This window comes from Peromyscus maniculatus, chromosome 23, assembly GCF_049852395.1.
Source record: "Peromyscus maniculatus bairdii isolate BWxNUB_F1_BW_parent chromosome 23, HU_Pman_BW_mat_3.1, whole genome shotgun sequence".
Taxonomy (NCBI): Eukaryota; Metazoa; Chordata; class Mammalia; order Rodentia; family Cricetidae; genus Peromyscus; species Peromyscus maniculatus.
Window position 1 is genome coordinate 45,301,566 of NC_134874.1, and position 18,863 is coordinate 45,320,428.

The 18,863-nt window shown below is 48.4% G+C and overlaps 1 protein-coding gene across 2 annotated transcripts in view; it reads left to right on the top strand.

Moving 5' to 3' along the window:
• Positions 1 to 18,863, top strand: part of Sdk1 (sidekick cell adhesion molecule 1) — a 968,286-nt gene that overhangs the window by 685,640 nt on the left and 263,783 nt on the right. For both annotated transcript variants that reach the window (XM_006990740.4, XM_076560415.1), the window contains 5 exons: positions 147 to 258; positions 794 to 984; positions 11,445 to 11,528; positions 15,994 to 16,188; positions 17,753 to 17,869. In XM_006990740.4, the coding sequence (XP_006990802.2) occupies positions 147 to 258; positions 794 to 984; positions 11,445 to 11,528; positions 15,994 to 16,188; positions 17,753 to 17,869 (699 nt within the window). The remainder of the gene's footprint in view (positions 1 to 146; positions 259 to 793; positions 985 to 11,444; positions 11,529 to 15,993; positions 16,189 to 17,752; positions 17,870 to 18,863) is intronic.

The following is an 18,863-nucleotide window of genomic DNA, read 5'->3' on the forward strand; positions in this document are numbered from 1 at the left end:
TCCAGCTCTCTCCAGGGATCCTAGTAAGTCAGGAGGTTCTGAGTTGCCTCTCAGGGTGGTTTTGCATAGTCCTTCTTCTGTTCTCCCTGAATCACCCCATCTTCCATTCTGAGAGTTTCATGGATGTTTTGTTTTCTCTGCCACAGGAGATACTGGCACCCATGAAGCCATGGCCCCTGTCATCGTGGTTGCCCCGGGCAACAGAAGTGTGGTAGCAGGGTCCAGTGAGACTACCTTGGAGTGCATAGCCAATGCCAGGTACAGGGTGGGCTCTGGATGTGGGAACATGGGAGACATCCCTCATTTGAAAACCCAGACCCTGAAATACTTTCAAAATCTTGGACTTTAAGCCTTGACATGATGCCGCAGTGAAAATCCCAAACTGATCTCATGTGTCTGATGCAGTCAAAACATAGATGCGCTAAAAAACGTGGCAAGGGATTCCCAGGCTGGAGTTTAGATGGTCACACCTCCCATGTAGCTGTGGGTCCTCTAGTAGTATTTATTTTAAGCATTCTTTTCCTGGGCAAATGGAATCATTAGCATGTATGGTCCATTGCTGCCGCAATTAGCTATCCTTGCTCAATAGCCCTTGAGCATAATGTCTCGTTGAGGAGAGCTGTGAGGGAGTGGAGCTGTATCTGGATTGATTTTTAAATGTCCATTGTTCAACCCGCCATGGCTCCTGGTAGAATTAGCTTTGTCAAGCTCGTGCTGAACGCCTGAAATGATTATTATTGCCGTCTGCATGATTCACCACCACTGTCACCGATGCCCTTACACTCTTTCACAGGCCCGTGGAGGAGCTGAGTGTGCACTGGAAGAGAAACGGAGTTCCACTCACAAGTGGACTGCACAGCTATGGGAGGCGCCTCACCATCAGCAACCCGACGTCAGCAGACACTGGGCTGTACGTGTGCGAGGCGACTCTCCGTGGAAGTGCATTTGAGCCAGCCAGGGCCAAAGCCTTCCTCTCTATCATAGGTAATGCTCAGGCCAGCAGTGGTGCTGGCTGTAGCCTCAGGTAGCTCTCCAGGCAGACAAGATAACTGCTACACGTCCCACAGACTTGATGTATTTGTGGTATTTGTGCATATGAGCCACCCACCTCTGCATGCAGATTCAAGCTGGAGGTGGACACCAGGTGTCTCTCCTCTGCAACCCTCCAATTTATTTTTTTTGAGACAGGGTCTCTTACTGGGACCTTGAGCTTGCCAGTTTGGCTAGCTGGTCAGCCAGCTCCTAGGACCCACCTGTCTCCAGCCCTAGCGCTGGGATAATAGATGATCTTCTGGTGCACCTGGCTTTTTATGTGGGTGCAGCAGGTCCTCATGCTTCTGCCGTGAACAAGTTACTGATTTAGCCACCTCCTCCATCCCCACTGACTTTTATTTTTAATCACAGTGATGTGTTTGTTTCTTTGTTTGTGTACATGAATATGTATGTCGGGGGAGGGGGTGCTCACATCCCACAGGATGAACACAGAGGACAACCTGTAAGAGTTCTCTCCTTCCACCCTGTGTCCTGGGGCTCACAGTCAGCTGGTCAGGGTTGACTGAGCACCCCCTTTTACAGCTGAGCCATCTCACTGGGCCCCCACTGACTTTATTTTGAATGCATTAAATGGCAAGTTAATCCCATTTGTTTTCAAAAGCCAAAGTAGGTGTGTCCCTCATACCTTCTGAGCACAGCTGTACTTGTTACTTTTCTCATTACTGAGACAGAACACTGGACAGAAACAGCTCAGGACAGGACAGACTTAACTTTGATTTACAGTTTTCAAGGCATACAGTCCCTTGTAGTGCAGAAGGCATGGTGGATGGTTTGGCTCTATCGGTGGGACCTTGAAACTCTTAAGAGCTTAGCCCAAATTCAGGCTGGACTATAACCCTTGAAGGTCTGTACCCTATAATCAAACTCCACCAAAAGTTCCAAAGTGTCCATCAGCTGGGGACCAAACACTGAAATATAGGAGCCCATGGAGGACATTTCACACTCATACCATAACCACCTGCCACCATAAAGCTTGAGGGTGGAGATAGGGCACAGTCCTCATTTCAGACATTGCCTGCATCTCCTGACCTTTCTCTTGGCCCAAGCTTCTCCCCAAGTCTCCCTGGCTCTTACCCTCTGTGCTCAGAAGTCAGCCTATGAGGCCTTGACTCAGAAGGAGATGGAAAGAGCTGGCTATTACCTTGGGTTGGACGGAAAGGTAAGAACAGAAGTAGTTTTAAAGAGCAGGCTGGAGGTGAAATGAAACGCACCTGAGCCGCCTCTCTCTAAACGCTGGGAGAGCACAGTCCTAGAAGCATGACTTGGGCTGTGGCTGAGAGATCTGTAAGCTTCTTGCTAGATTATGACATGGCACATTACACTGGAGGAAAGCACCTGCATTTTATTTTCCCAGCTTCCTGCATGGTCACCAGTTTGTTCTTAAAACAACTGCAGCTGCTGTCCAGGTGACCCATACTCCTCCATGGAAGCCACTGCTGATGGAGGGTACCTCCAAGGCCACTTCACTCGTCTCCTTTCTGAAATGAAAGGAATTGAAAACAGAGGGGAAAAAACCTCCCAGAACAATTGCTCCTTCAATAATACATCTTGCAGTTTGCCATTTTGCAAAATAAGAAAGGAAAAAGCAGATAGATCCCTGTGGAATTAGCAAGCATCAAGGAGCGTTGCATAGAAGGCCATTGCCCTGAGCATCCTCATGCTCGTTAGACATCAGGAGAGGGCTCTGTGCTCTCTGAGTGACTCTGATGAACACAGCCTCTCAGCCCCCATCCAGAAGAGGTCGTAAGGATGGTCAGAGAGTCTGAGCCTCGGACCAGACCAGAGCCACCAGTCACTGCTGATCCCACCCAAGGGTCTGCACTCTCCTCTGGCTGCCAGTGTTAGATATGGATGTGAAACCCACATCCTGCTCTCAGCAGAGACTTCCATCGAGGTTGATCTATGGCCGTCGGAGCACAGTGCATTATAGATTGAACTGAAATTAAAATTTGTGATGTGTAAATCTCTGGCAGACAGGACTATATTGTGTTAAAAACATTTTAAGGTAATTTAAACAAGGGAGGAAATTTATCTCCCTTTAAACTCAAATGTTTGTCTCCATCACCATTTCTTTCTCAAGTATTTAAATCTATCATCCTAACTTTGATCTCCAATTCATATCAGAATCAGTTTTTGTGCTTAGCATTCATCATCACTCATGTTCTGACTTTTAAAGGTACAGGAAGATACTTTCATTCTTTTGTGTTTATATGTGTGTATGTGTGTGTACACAGTCATGTATGTGTTGGCATCGAATATCTTCCTCAGTCCCTCTTGACCTTATTTTTGAGAGTAAAAAAAATAGGTAGATGTGGTGTGTGTGTGTGTGTGTGTGTGTGTGTGTGTGTGTGTAAAGCTGCCTGCATAAACCTGAAGAGAGTGTAAGATCTCCTGGAACTGGAGTCAAAGGCAAGTGTGAACCTCCTGATGTAGGTGGGTGCTTGGGACTGAACTAGGGTCCTCTGCTAGAGCAGTACATACTCTTAATCACTGAGCCATCTCTCCAGCCCATCATCTTCCTTGGTTTTTGAGACAGGGTCTCTCACTGAACCTGCAGCTCACCAATTCATCTAGACTGGCTGGCCACCAAGCTTCAGGGATCACCCTGTCTCCTCCCACTCCACCCATCAGTGCTAGAGTTACAGGGGCAGGGTGGCATGCCCCATCTTTTTACATATGTACTGAGGACACAAACTCAGGTCCACACAAACTGCAGCAGCCACTTTACCCACAGGGCCACCCCTCAGCCCCGATGCTTCCTGTCTTGATAAGGCTGACTTAAAGCCCCTTTTGTTTAGAAGTTGTGATAGGCAGAATTTTGTGGTTGGCTCACACTGGAGAAAACCCTGGAGAAAGTATCTCTGTTGATTCAAAGGACTCAGAGATTGTCACCACGCCTGGCCACCACATCAGGGAAGGATCCCGGGAAAGCGTGACCAATCTCCCAGACTGTCACCAGCAGAGCTGGTCAGAGAGGTATTGATATGAGCATGCAGATGAATGAAAACAGAAAGGAATCGCCTTCCAATTACACGTATTTCACACTGATGAGACGAGACAGACGGCAGCAGCTGTTTACTCTGCCTGTCAGCTTCCGGTTGGATTGCTCAATTCCTGTAGTCTAAACAGCAGTGTAAACTCTGCTCAATGGAAGGTGCCTGGCGCCCACCCTGCAGAGCCCAGAGCCCTGTCCCCCGACCTCCTTACTGCTCAGTTGTCCTGCTGTCCCTGGGCCTGGCCTCTTCTCCTCCTGACCTATGACCCCAGCTGCTGAGACACCATGCCACTGCTCCGACACTCAGAGCCGGCTATGTACACGGCCCCTTCCTCCCCATGGTGCAGGACTTCCCACTGCGCCATCATCTTCTCCTTCGTGGTGGCATCTTCCAGGAATAGGAACCAACTTTGCCCACCATGGTGGGTGGGAAGTGCTGGTGATGCCATTGAGGAAAAGCCCCATGCATGAAACTGCTGATAGACTGTGGGCTTTGCTGTGCTGTGTGCTGCCAGTGCTGTTCTAGGCTGGAGATTGTCCATGGCCTGCTTTGGTGGAGGCAAACCCTAGACCTGGATGTGTCCTCTCAGGCTCTGAGCAGATGTCTGTGACTGACCTTGGATGCCCACCCTTCAGCATCTGGCAAGCTTACCTGTCATTGAGACTAGGTGTCCCTTGAAAATCTCCCAGAAGTCACTGCAAGAAGTCTCAGCTGTGCTCTGTAGCAATTGGCACATGAGAGCAAGGTATGTGGCAGGGAGGTGTAAGCATAGGCGTTAGGGTTCACTGCTAACTGCACTGGTAACTGGCTTTGATGAGGGTCATTGATGTTGTTGAGCTTGGCTCCAATCTTTGACATGGAGAGGTGGTAAACGAGCCTACTGGCCCACACCATGGAGAGGCAAGGAAGCAAGCTCACTGCAGAAGTGCTGAATGGATGGCTTCACATGCTGTTGCCATGACTCTGTCATAGCCTATGCTGCATGGTGCTGCTGGTGGGTGTATACATCACATTAAAGCGTGTGCACATCACACTCTTTCCTCACTGAGAGCCAGGATGCTCTCGATATCCATGGAAGCATTGGTGTTTTCTTCAGGAGAAAGGATGCTAATGGTGATGGTTAGCTTTAACTGTCAACGTGACAGTCTAGGATCACCTGGGAAGAGTCTGGGGGGGCGGGGGGAGGTCTGTCTAGCTTAGATTGGCTTGTGGGTGTGTCTAGGAGGGATTGCATTAATGAAATTAATTACTATAGGAAGACTGATCTGAAAGTGGACAGTGCCATTCTTTGACTTTGAGCCCTAGACCATGGAGAAAGCAAGTTAAGCACGAAGCATGCATGCAGTTGTGGTTTCTGGTTTTGACTGCAGATGAGATGCAACTGGCTGTTTTAAGTCTCTCCCGCTGGTCCTCCTGCTCTGATGGACTGCAACCTGGAAGCGTGAGCTCCCTTAAGTCGCTTTTTGTCGGGGTATCTTATCCCAGCAACAGAAGTGACAGCAGGGCAGTGGTTCTTACCAATTATAGCATCTTGGATCACTGTGGAGGATAGCTGTACATCTTCACCTCACAACTGACAGATCTGGCATGTCCTGCAGGAACTGCAGCTGCTCTGTGCCCACCCCACCCCACCCCAGTGTCCACAGAGCTTCCCACCCCCCCACCCCCCACCCCCGGTACTAGGAGTGGAGAGTGACTGTATTAGTTACTTTTCTCATCATGGTGATAAAAATAACTGACAACAGTAACTTAAGGAAGAGGGGTATTTCTTTGCTCACAGTTGGAGGGCCCATCATGGTGGGGAAAGTGTGGCGGCAGGAGCCTGAGGCAGCTGGTCACATGGCATCCTCAGTCAGGAAGCAGAGAGAAGAACGCTGGTGCTCAGCTCACTTTCTCCTTTCTATCTAGCCCAGCCTAGGGAATGGTGCTGCCCATGGGGGTGAGGGGACTTCCCTCCTCTGTTAAACATTTCTGGAAATATCCTCATAGACACTCCCAGAGGTGTGTTTCCATGGTGATTCTAAAGCCAATCAAGTTGACAAAGAAGATTGACCACCACAGTGACCATTACAGAAAACTGTATTTCTTGCAAAGCTATTCCAACTCACTGTACACACCACTGTAAAATCCAGATACTCTATTTTAAAATAAAGCTAGCTACTCATAGTGACTGATACAATGCCACAGAGGAGCAGCCATTCCACAGAGGACACTGGGCACCTAGCAGGTGTTTATATCCCTACATAAAAGTATCTAGTTTCTCTCCCTCCTTCCCTCTACCCTCAATTCCTCCTTCCTCCCCTCATCCCCCTTCCAACCATCTGTCTTTCTCCTTTTTCCATTCCTTCTCCTCCCTCCCTTCTCCTCACCCCTTTCCTTCTCTCTCCTCCCTTCCTCCATTCCTTCCGTCTGCAAATCTCTGCCATGTCTCTTGCCTCTCCTCATTCCTCATGGAAAAAGTTCTCCACTGTAAGGGCTCGTACCATTAGACCTGGCACTCGGCTAACCCTGCTCTCCCACTCTGCCCATTTTAAGATTGATGATCTTATCTCACCTGCAGAGTTCATCAGGTCACATACAGAGTGTACAGGTTCCAGAGGACACACATCCTTGGGGACCATTCTGCCCACTAACAGTGAACAAGATACCCAATGTGGACAGTGACTAAAGCCAGAGATAGAGAATAGCACCAGAGCTGGGCCTCTTAGAGGGAAGGAAAGCCACTGTGGGAAATGTACTAATCAGAATAAGCCTGTGACTCAGACTGAGTCCTCCACCAAACCTGAGGGCTGGACAACATAGCCTGGATATGCTTTGGCCCCCCTCCACTGAGACTGGCTCTGCAAGCCAGAACTCGTGCATCAAACCCCTGTCAAGCTAGGGTAAAGGAATTCAAGGCCTCAGTGTGGGGCAACCTAGGGAGGACCCTAACTCTGGTTCCAATTACTGCAGCTGGGCTATCTGTAGGCCATTCAGCCCATGCTGGCTTTGTCTTGGCTCTGGTCTCACCCAGGGCATGAGACTTTTCTGATGTCTTGATCGTATTTATAAAGATGGAAGTGTCCACTTCAATCCCTGGTTTTATTGACTGCACCTGTGATCAGTAGTTACCAGGCCAGTCCAGGCCTGTGCCAACTGGGCACTCACTCTCAAAGAGTCTCCCGTTTGCCAAGACGCATGCTCGCCCAGTTGCCCTTGGAAGATCAAGTGGTAAAAAGGCATGTGCCTTAGCTGACCATCCTCAGGGTATATCTCTGGCTCAGCTGGAAGTCCTCACAGCTGAAGGCCTAGTAATTGCCCCACTCTGTCCTCCTCCCCACAGACTGTGTAGAAACAAGCAGCCATGGGTGAGGGGGGCCCTTGAGAGTCCCCTTTGAATTAGGTTGATGTGAAGGACCCACAAAGAGAGATTGGGGTTTGTGTATGGCAGGGAAGAAGCGTGAAGAACCTGCGCCACTGTGACAACTCTAACACCTAGCCTATCCCCTCATTTACCTGGCAGGCTTCCAGGAACGAGATGCAGCAGGTTGTTGCTCTAAAGGGTCACCAAGTTTCCTGGTGCCTCTGGCCACCCTTCCCCACACTGGTGAGAGAGGTGCTGTAAAGTAGGAAAGTAGAGCATCCCTGGCTGTGAGGTGCACATCACACCTACCTGGTCTCTGCTTGAGGTGAAGTGGCATCCCCTCATGCATGTCCATCCCCAGGGACACTGTGGACTCTGTCTCCATCCTTAGCCAGGTGCCACTGTACACACCTAGGAAGCTGAAACTATAAATGGCATCTGGTTTCTGGGTAATTTTCTATTACCATGAAAAGACACCATGACCAAGGCAACTTATAAAAAAAGAAAGGAGTTTATTGGGGGACTTTCAACTTCAGAAGGTGAGGTCATTGACTAATGACCATCATGGCAGGGAACATGGTAGCAGACAGTCAGACATGGCACTGGAGGAGTAGCTGAGAGCTTACTTATATCCTAATCTAAAAAGATGAGGCAGAGGAAGCTAATTGGCAGTGATGGGAGTCTTTTGAAATCTCAAAGCCAGCCCTCAGTGATAAGACCACCTTCTCTGATAAGGCCACACCTCCTAATCCTTCCCAAACAGTTCCATCAAGCGGGGATCAAGCATTCAAATATATGAGCTCATGGGGGAAGGAGCATTCTCATTCAAACCACCACACTGGGGAAGAAAACCTGGAGGTGCTAGGAATCCATGGGACTGGTATATCCTCTCAAGTATGTCTTCCGTTGGACACATCTTGAGAGAGTTACAGGGCATAAGGACAGCCACTTCTAAGGTGACATGCAGCTTAACTGTTCACATAACATCCTTGAAATGAAAAACTACCAAAATTGGGTGGTTGGCCCTGGGCTGGACACGGGGGTTAGGGGTGGATGGCATCTTCAGTATGAAGGACCATTCTTTCCTTGTTCCAATGCAATATGGACACATGACCCTGCATGTGCGATTATTGTGCATGGAACTAAACTCGTGTGCATGCACACACAAGCAGAAGGATGAAGGAGCAAAGAAGATAAAATCTGTTGATCACATGAATGATAGCCTGGAGGTGATCAGACTTAGTTTAAGGAGGCATTACCAGTGGAGTGATTGTTGAGATAGACTCAGGAAGACGTAAGCAAGATCTGTACCCCAGGGAGGGTACCAGGACAAGGTCTAGCTTAAAGAACCAGTGAGTTTGCAAGTCTACTGGGGTCACTTATGGGAGCACAGTTGACCCCAAAGTAGCCACCTCACCAAAAAGCATTCTAGAATAGATGACCACGTCCCTATGGTCACACAGATGGAAGCCCTACTTCGATTAACTTTCCACATTCTCTGTACTCTAGCGCCTCCCACCACCAGGAGAGAGGGTTCAGCTGGGGCAAAATTACATACAAATGCCTGGGAGGTCTGCAGGGAGTGGCTAAAGTCTCGGTTAAGGGTCTAATGACCTTACCTGCCTCCTCCTCCAGCTAGGCAATGTCAATAGGCATGCGAGGGTCTCTGGGGGAAGTTAGGAATGCTTTGCTGAAGACAGTTATAGTTGCTACCCTATATAGAAGACAGAGTTCCACAGGGTAAACTGAGGAACGGATACATTAGCTTTTTCTGTATTGTGTTTTGCAACTGCCTGGAACTTTGCAGTTACCTAAAAATAGAATGTTTGACTAAGGAAATGGAAACTGTAATTAATCATGAGCAAATGTTGATATTTAACTTAATTTTTCCCCTTTTGCCCTCACATCCCTTTAATCAGACCATGATGGTAGCTATTGACTTTAGCATCCACTGATGAATATGGGCCGTGACCTGTGCGTAAGGTCCTTGACAGGCTGTACCACAGTGGAGTTAGAACATAAATAGTGCTGCTAGCGTTATTATTGATTAGAGAGACACAGTTGAGCAGGAAATATATGTGTGTGCAAAGACCAGCTAGGAAAGCGAAGGCTTTAAATATTAACGGCGTGTGTGTCTCCAGGCCTGGTCTATACACACAAGACCCCATATTGGAGGGTTCTGCTTCTGTCTAGTGAATCCACAGTTGTCTCCATGGCACAGGCAAGTAGTTGGGGCAGATGTTTCTGCTCTGGAGGTCCAAGTAATTGCAGAGTTGATACCCACTTTCTGCCCATTCAGAAACCTTCGGTCTTGTCTTTTCTTTGAACTGGTATGTTTTCATCTCTGCAACCCCCTTTCAGTCCCACCCTATTTTTTTAAAGATGTAGTCAATATAGGAGGTACGCCAGGCCTTATTATCCACATTTAACACTATTACAATGAAAAGAAGATGTCTCCAGAAATTAATTATCGCGCAGAAAGTGAACACAAGAGTCTTTGTCATCGTGATAATGAAGTAGCACTGCTGCTTTAATGCCCCTGAGCCCGGCCATGCCTCTGCTGGATTCTGCTGAATAAACTGCGAAAAATATTGCAATTTACTCTCCAAGGAAACTCATTGTCTAATACAACCACTATTTCCTGTTGCCCACGCAAGGGGCGAGTCTACAGAATAGAAATGCTCAGGAGTCTCCCTCCCTGCTAAGGATGGATGAGAGTCTCTGTACCCTCCACCCGCCTCCCATTGGCACTATTATTTTGCATTCCATCGACATATTAAATTTATGTTATAGCGGAGAACTGCTAAGACTTAAAAAAAAATAAGTTAATAGGCTGCGCTGTTCCTTGATATAGGCCTGGCCTCTTGTTATGAGGCTATTCAACATGCTTCACAGTTGGTGTTTAGTTTAGATATGGAAACAAGCTAGCCTATAAAGTACTGTGCTGTAAATATACCTTTATGAAGCTCTTGGGATACCCTTTCTAAAATGTGAATTAAGATATTTCATGATTTCAAGCCCATAAACTGAGAAGTAGCCATCGCCCTGAGTGGTAATTTGCTTTCTGAAACCTTAGAATATAAATCACATTTGCCTGCTGCTCCCCAAGTTTGAGTTTGTGAATGTGATAGTGACTGATGATGACGTGTTTAGGAAAAAAATATATAAGAGCTCAGACTGGGGACTGGGAGGATGACTTGGTCGATAAAATACTTGCCACACATACATGAGGACCTGTGTTCAGCCCCCACTACTCAAATAAAAGGCCAGACATGGCAGTGCACACCCGTAATCGTAGTGCTAGGGTGGAGGAGGGTGAGAAAGGAGGATCCCATTCTAGCCAAGCAGGTGAGCTTCAGATTGAGTGAAGACCCTGTCTCAATAAAGTGAGGAGCAATTGAATACACCTGACATTGACCTCTGGCGCACGCACGCACACACACACACACACACACACACACACACACACACACACACACACACACACACACGAGAGAGAGAGAGAGAGAGAGAGAGAGAGAGACAGAGAGAGAGAGAGAGAGAGACAGAGAGAGAGAGAGAGAGAGAGAGACAGAGACAGAAACAGAGACAGAGAGACAGAGACAGACACCATTGTGGTCCTTGACATCCTTCTTGTGTTAGTTCCTTTCTCACTGCTATGATTAAACATTCCGACAGAAGCAACTGAAGGGAGCAAGGGTCGCTTTTGTCTCACAGTTCCAGAAGGATGTGGTCCATCATGATGGGAAAGAAATGATGACAGGCAGGGAAGGCATGGTGGCCAGCGCAGAAGGCTGGCTGTTCACATCACATCCAGACCCTGGACGCAGAGAGTGAACAGAAAGTGGGGTCTGGCTACAGAGCCTCAAGGCCCATTCCCAGGGGCTCACTTCCTCCAGTAGGGTCCCACCTCTTAAAAGTCCCACAGCCTTCCTCCACAGTGCCACCATCTGGGAATCAAGAGTTCAAATGCGTGTGCCCGGGGAGGGCATTTCACGTTCAGACTGCAGCACACCTTTACTTAGGGGCCGTTCTCTTTTCCTTGTTTAAAGAGCCACCATATTTCACTGCTGAGCCAGAGAGTCGGATTTTAGGTGAAGTGGAAGAAACCGTGGACATCCCATGTCGAGCCATGGGTGAGTATGGGAAGTACCAGATGGGGACCCGTGGTGAATGACTGTGAATATCCAGGGAGGCCTTTAAAACCTTCCAGGGGGGACAGTGAACATGAAGACTGGGAACACTGGACAATGGGACTCAGTACTAGCCTGTGACCTTTCTGAAGAAAGTCACCATTGTGAAGATCTTGTATGTAGATCAATCCAGGGCTGGCACAGTGTAATATCTATTGACCCTCAAGAAAAAGGAAAGTGAGAAGAAAGCCCTTGTCTGTTGTCTGCCCAAAAGACAGGGTACTCAGCAGACCCTGTGACTCCCTTTGGTACTTGGGTTCCCTAGAGTATGTGGGCCTAAGACCATGGCTCTCAAGAAACCCATCTCTATCCACCAGGAGATAAGGACTGGGGAATCACATCCATCTGTCCTAAAGAAAAGGAGGGTGCTTTTATTATTAATTAATTAACAGGATCTCATATAACCTAGCCTGGCCTCAAACTTGCCGGTAGCCAAGGATGACCATGAGCTCCTGATCCTCCTGTGTCCACCTCTCAAGTGCTGGGATCACAGGTGTGAGCCATCACATCTGGTTTATGCTGTGCTGGGGACGGAACTCAAGAGACTCCTACATGCTAGGCAAGCACACTGCCAGCTAAGCCACATCCCAGGCCCCCATTCTGATTATTTTTTTTGAATGAGAACTTTTCCTCCCTTTCTGCCCTTTTAGCTCTGGGGCAGCTCTCCCGTTCCACAGGTCCATTGTGCCCTCCTTCCTAAGACTCATTGTACCCATTACCCTGCCCATGGCTTTACTATGAGGTTACACAGGGAGTTACATGATGCTGCCCTCTGCCTTGTACACACACACACACACACACACACACACACACACACACACGCACGCACGCACGCACGCGCGCGCGCGCACGCACGCGTGCACGCACGCACGCACTTGCATGACACAGGCTTTACAAGGCAATTCGTTACCTGTATAGAAGAAAAGGCTCTTTCCCTGTCTGTTTAGACTGGCCATCAAAAACATGGTTTTCCTCCACTCACTTAGCCCTGGAAGGGAATCCTTGCTTTTGTGAGAGACAATGACCTTGCTTTATAATGAGAGTGCTGGAGACCCAGAGTAGAGAAAGTGAAGCAGTTTATTGTATGACCTCACAAAGTCTGGCATCAGCCTACAGAAAAGGCAGGGGGAAAATGCCCTAAATTCCCCATTCAATTGGTTCAGGATGAAAAGCTTTTATCTCATGTATGTCCTGGGGCTGGAGACTTCCTCCTTTTCTGAGTTGTAGGCTTAGTTGTGTAGCTGACTGCCTGTGTGACCTTTCAGCCCTAGGACCCAAGAGTACCTGGGCAAGCAGGTGTGAGCAGCTAGCTAGGGAAGGCAAGTGCCTCCTGCTTGTCTGTGGCTTTCTAATGAGCTTTAAATGCACCTCCACAAATAGACCAGACTGATTTCTCTCTCACAGTACCAGTTTGGAAAGTGTTCCAGTTTCATAAGATGGTTATCTCTCTTTATACACCATTGAAACCTTACTTCAGAGAAGACTCACTGAAGTATTATGTTCGGAGCCTCCAAGATTAAACAAGACATGCTGGCATATAGGATCTTCTCACCAAATACTGGGACCATGGGGCAGTGCAGAACAGTCCAAAACCCAGTCCATCGGCATGTGCCTTGGCATATGCTCCTGCCGTGACACTTGGCTACCTGAGAGCTAATGCCTAGGACTTAGAGCAGGCCTCACCTCCTGGTGCTCAACTATGTCCACCTCACCCTTCAATTCTGAAATGGGAGCCCTGTGGCTCACAACAGCTCTCCGTAAATGCAGAGTCGCCTCTGACCAGTAGTCCCTCCAGTGGTTTACGTATACCTGCTCTTCACCAAAGGGCCTGCAGCCTCTGGTCCCCACTCCGGTCGCCTCATCACTGTCTCTCTAAACATGCTGTGTTTCTATTCTCCTCAGTTCTAGCTCCATTCATGCAGCTGCAGAGGAGGACAAGAGAGGAATGGTACAGATTTTGAGTGGAGACACTTCTCCGTACTGTGGTGGCCTTGTTCTTTTCTCCCGCCATAGCGGCCTCTAGAGCACAGCTCTGTGCCTGAGAAGCTAGGCGGCATTCACAGTGTAGAAATGAGGGAGTTCTCCCCTACTGCAGGGCATACAGTTCCCATCTGACATTAAATTGCCCCCCAGGAGAAACACCCTCATCCTCCCGTGTAGTAACTATTATTTTTCAATAAATGACAATCCTGACATTCTTCCTCCAACAGGGGAGTGCTCTCTTCTTGTGTAATTTCTGCAGGGCAAACTGTTAAGCATAGACTTGTAAATGTGTATTGAACAGGCCTCCCCACACTGCTCTCCCATCATGTGATTTACAGCTCTCTCTTACCTCTGGCAGTGAAACACACTGCATGGGGAGTGGGGTGGGGGTTCCCTGTGAGAGCTACATCATGTAATCACCATTATGAGGTTTTACATGAATTGCGTATGCTTTTACCTTGAAATGGATTTTAAAAAGTTGTCCTGATTTAATGAGAGGTGACAGGAAACGTAATTAAGGGGAAGAAACTACCTGAGAACACATCAGCTGGAAATGCTCCCGACATCAGCTCTATTCATTCAAATGGACCTTCTACACCCACGTAGGTGGAGACTGAGTCAGGGGTCTCAATAAGCCTTTTAGAATCATGGCAAAATGTACCTTTTAAAACTTCAATCCATTTTATGGTGCCAGGCCTGGAGGCACGTGCCTATAATCTCAGCTCTCAGGAGGCTGAAGCAAGAAGGTCAAGAGTTCAAGGCCAACCTGGGCTATGTAGCAAGATTTTTGTCTCAAAACCACCACCAGCAGCAGCAGCAGCAGCACCAGCAGCAGCAGCAGCACCAGCAGCAGCACCACCAGCAGCATCACCACCCCCTCAAAAAAACTCATTTTTATTTAGGGAAACTAAGGAACAAGAGCTCCTAAACTCTAGAACTAACTCTTTCTTAGTGTCTCCTCAGGTTTCCATGCCCACTTTGTTTCTGTAGTTGGTTATGTCACATGGGTTTGGGCTGCTTCTCTGTAGAGCCTCTTTGCACACTTAGTTCACCCTTTCTGGATGGGTGTGGTCTTCTTGGACTCCAGGGAGTCTAGCCCTGCGCAGAAGCTGCCAGCAGAGGGCCCAAGTGTCCCCCGCTCAGTACTGGGCTGCCCCAGGCAGTGCAGCACCGCTGTTCATCAGCCCTGAGCTGTGTGAACGGACACTGCCCAGGAGGAGAAGGCTTCAGACATCCACAGCAGGTGCTTAGGCCGCCTGCGGTCCCTTCCATGTACCACCCAGGTTAGGACCCTTGGGAACCCGTGTCCACCGTGGAAGCCAGGCCTTGTTTCTCACTGGGATACCACACACACACACACACACACACACACACACACACACACACACACATCCTGAAGGGGAAACTAGGCAGGGCTCTGGAGTCAGAGCCTGTCCGATGGTCTGAGTCTGGTTCCCTAGTCCTTCTAATCTAGCACCCTACCATGTACCTTGGGGTGCAGGGCCTCTTGAACCCCCTTCTTCCTGCACTCATGTGGGTCTTAGGAACAAAGCAACTTGTTCAGTATCCACAAGGTGGACATATGTTCCCACCTGCTCTAACCAGGGCAACTCCAAGGCTTTTAGTCATTCCTCCCGCAATAGAGATTTTCCTTAAGGTCACTGGCATCTGTGGGCGCCGTGGATGAGGAGGTATTTGAAGTGGCCTGCAGCCTGGTTGTTGGTTGTGGTGGTGAGTACTCACACTATCCACAGAGCCCCTGCCATGTGCCTGCCTGGAGTTTTACATTCAAACCGGTCAGACCTTCACAGCCTTTGATGTCGTGCTCTAAACCTTCCCGCTATATTAGTGACTGTTTCACGGCTGTGACTAAGTCCCTGACAAGTACAACTGGCTCACAGTGTGAAGATCCAGTCCACTGTGGCAGGGAAGGAGACACAGGGTATAAGGAGCATCCGGTCCCATGGGTCACATGGCATCCACAGTCACGAAGCAAAGAGAGATGAATGCCGGTGCTCAGCTCACTCTCTCCTTTTTATTCAATTGAGAACCCAGCCCGTGGGATAGTGTCACCCACATTGGTGGTGTGTCTTCTCACTTCCATCAACCCAATACAGAAGCTCCCAGTGACCCTGGATTGGCCTGCCTAGTAGGGTCAGAATCAGAGGTATCAACTCTGGCCTAAACTCAAGGGCAATTACAGTTAATCTTTCTAAATGAGTTTAGACTCTGGGAGGTTGTGGCCCTTGCTTATGCCTCCTTCCTCATCAGAACACTCAGTATGGGTTTTTTCGTGTAGATGAGGGAAGTGTCCCTAATGATTGGTTGTGGTGTGAGATTGCCATATGAGTCTCTGAAGCCATTTTGCCTTAACCCTCCTACAGAGAGCTCCTGGAGTGTAACGCTTCCCTCCATTCCTATCCAGGGGTTCCTCTCCCCACCCTCCAGTGGTACAAAGATGCTGTCCCCCTGAGCAAGCTCCAGAACCCGAGGTACAGAGTGCTCCCCAGCGGAGGCTTGCACATTCAGAAGCTGAGTCCAGAAGACTCTGGAATCTTCCAGTGCTTTGCCAATAATGAAGGAGGAGAGATCCAGACCCACACCTACCTGGATGTAACCAGTGAGTAACATACGTGAGCATGGCCAGCCTTCCTCCAGTCAGAGCTGCCCACTGGGCCCAGTACACAGGGTGGTAGCGTCCTGTCAGCTCCCGAGGTGACGAAGGAACAGAGAGCCCTGTGATGAGGGCTGAGCTAAGGTGAACCATGACCTAAGCAAACCTGTGAGCCTTGCTCTTTATTTTAAAAGAAAATCTTCCTTTTAGACAAGTAGAAAAATATTTCATTTTTCCACCCCTGGACAGAATCGGAAAGACTATCCAGTATATAGCTCATGCTTAATCTTTTTCTTTTGATCTTTTCCCTCTGTTTTAAAAAATATTCATTCTCTACTTTAGTTTTATTGAACAATTATAGTTCTTTTGTGGGTTTCTTTTATTATCCCATTAGCAGAAATACCTTGGCACCCTGTCTTTGAAAAATAAAATTAAAGTACAGGTTCTCACTGTATCTGTGGGTTTTCTTTCTAATCTCCCGCAGTCGTAACATTGTTCCTCTGAAATGAAGTAGAATTTAGTGGTTATGGAATTGCACCTTTTAAGTTTGCCCTTTTTTCAGAGGCAAAGTGCTGATATCGCAGGTGTGAGCCCCACTGGGGAGTGTGGCCGTGTGTGCATGGGACTGGTGTCTCCCTGCATCGTGAACAGTGACAACTAAGTTATTAAAATGCACCTGTGTATTTTGGTAAACTCAGGAGGTCACTGTCATTGACCCTTCCCAGAAGTCATATTTGTCCTTCACTGCAGAGCACCGGCAACCAATCTCGCTCCAGGCAGTTGCAATAGTATTGGGTGTTTAAGGCAGAAACTTGAGTTTGCATCCACTAGGATTATTTAAAAGCCACCTTGCGGCTATGGCCAGGGTGTTCTGATGCAGAATGACCAGGTAGTTTGAGTTTGTTTATTGTTTGTTAATTTGTTTTTCTCTGAAAGGTCTGGTAATAGATGCTGTAGACTTTCAGGGGCATGGTCTATGTTATAGCTAGATAGCACAGAAGGCATAACCTTGCAGGGGTGAATGGGAGTATATATGAGGTGTCTAGATACCCCTACCCATCATGTGAAAGAGAGGCGGGGGTCTGCAGTAGTGTGGCTGCTCTGGAGAGCAGTGGAACCTGGGCTGCATTTGATTCCAGCACATGCCTGTCTCATTCCTCTTACTTGGCTCTCACACTGCCTGCCTTTCCCCATGAACAAAAAGAAGCCATGGAGTGGGGTAGGGGTTCTTAAACCTGTATGCCAGCTTTCAGAATGCCCCTGGAAAGTGTGAACATATCATCCCATGGTTGATACAGTCTGTCACCTAAAGGACAAAGCCAATTGGTTTCTGTAGATAAACGCATTTTCTGGGCCCTTGAACTTGGCAAGGGGCATCCACTTCCCTTTAGATGCTAAGCAACAATGGGTGATTCCTGGTAGGGTGACACAGGGTAGGAGCCACTCCTGAATGACTCCTGTTTTTTGACACAGTACCTTTCCCTCTGATTGGTCCTGCAAGACCTGTGCGCATTCCTAGGCAGGCTTCTCAGAGATGGTGCCGCAGCTCACTGCTAACCTCTCCCCACAGATATTGCTCCTGCCTTCACCCAGCGTCCAGTGGACACCAGGGTCACTGACGGGATGACAGCTGTCCTGAGGTGTGAGGTGTCTGGGGCTCCCAAACCTGCGATCACATGGAAGAGAGGCAGGTGGCTCTGCAGCAGTGTGGCTGGTGTGCGTGGCTGGTGTGCGTGGCTGGTGTGGAAAACACTGGAATGTTGGCTGCATTGTTCTTTCTTCTCTGAATGACATTTATTGGATGCCTCCGCCAGGGGCATCTAGCCATGGTGCAGCGTGAAGGAGACAGGTGACCCTGGGCTTCTAGAAAACTTGGGGACTGGAGGAATGGTTCAGTCAGTAAAATGTTTGTGATGCAAGCATGAAGGTGTGAGTTCAGGTGCCAGTACATGTGTAAAAAGCTGTCATCCTGGCACAGAAGAGACAGAGACAGGAGGATCCCTGGGCTTGGTGGCCAGATAGTCTAGCCCATTGGGTAAACCCCAGTTCCCAGCCATTAACCCTGTCTAAAAAAAAGTACAGCCTCTACATACATTCACACCATATACATATGGACGACTTGTACATACACACGTGTATCTACACACACAAACACCTCATGGACCAGTGGTTTTCAACCTGTGGGTTGCGACCCCTTAGGGGTCATATAAGACCATCAGAAAACACAGATATTTACATTATGATTGACAACAGTAGCAAAATCACAGTTATGAAGTAACAATGAACAATTCTGTGGTTGGGAGTCACCCCAGCATGAGGAACTGCATTAAAGGGTCACAGCATTAGGAAGGTTGGGAACCGCTGCCATATACCCATACTTATTTTTTTAATTAGGAAAGTCAGTGGGCATTAAGAGTAGTAATGGCTGTAAATACAGCTCTCCTTTACATAAGCCCTCAGTGAGTGCCCTCTGCCCACTGGGGATCCTGAAGATAGTGAGCCCTGGGTGTGAAGGAAGTGTGGAAAGCGGTCATCCGAAGGTAAGGATCCCGTACACAGATCAGAAATGTTCGAGATCCTTGCTGATGATGAGGAAAGCGCTTCAGTTATGTTGTGCACAGAATGGTCACTTTGCTTGGATTGTTGTCTTGCCAGCAGCTCCATCCTTTCCTTCCCCACCG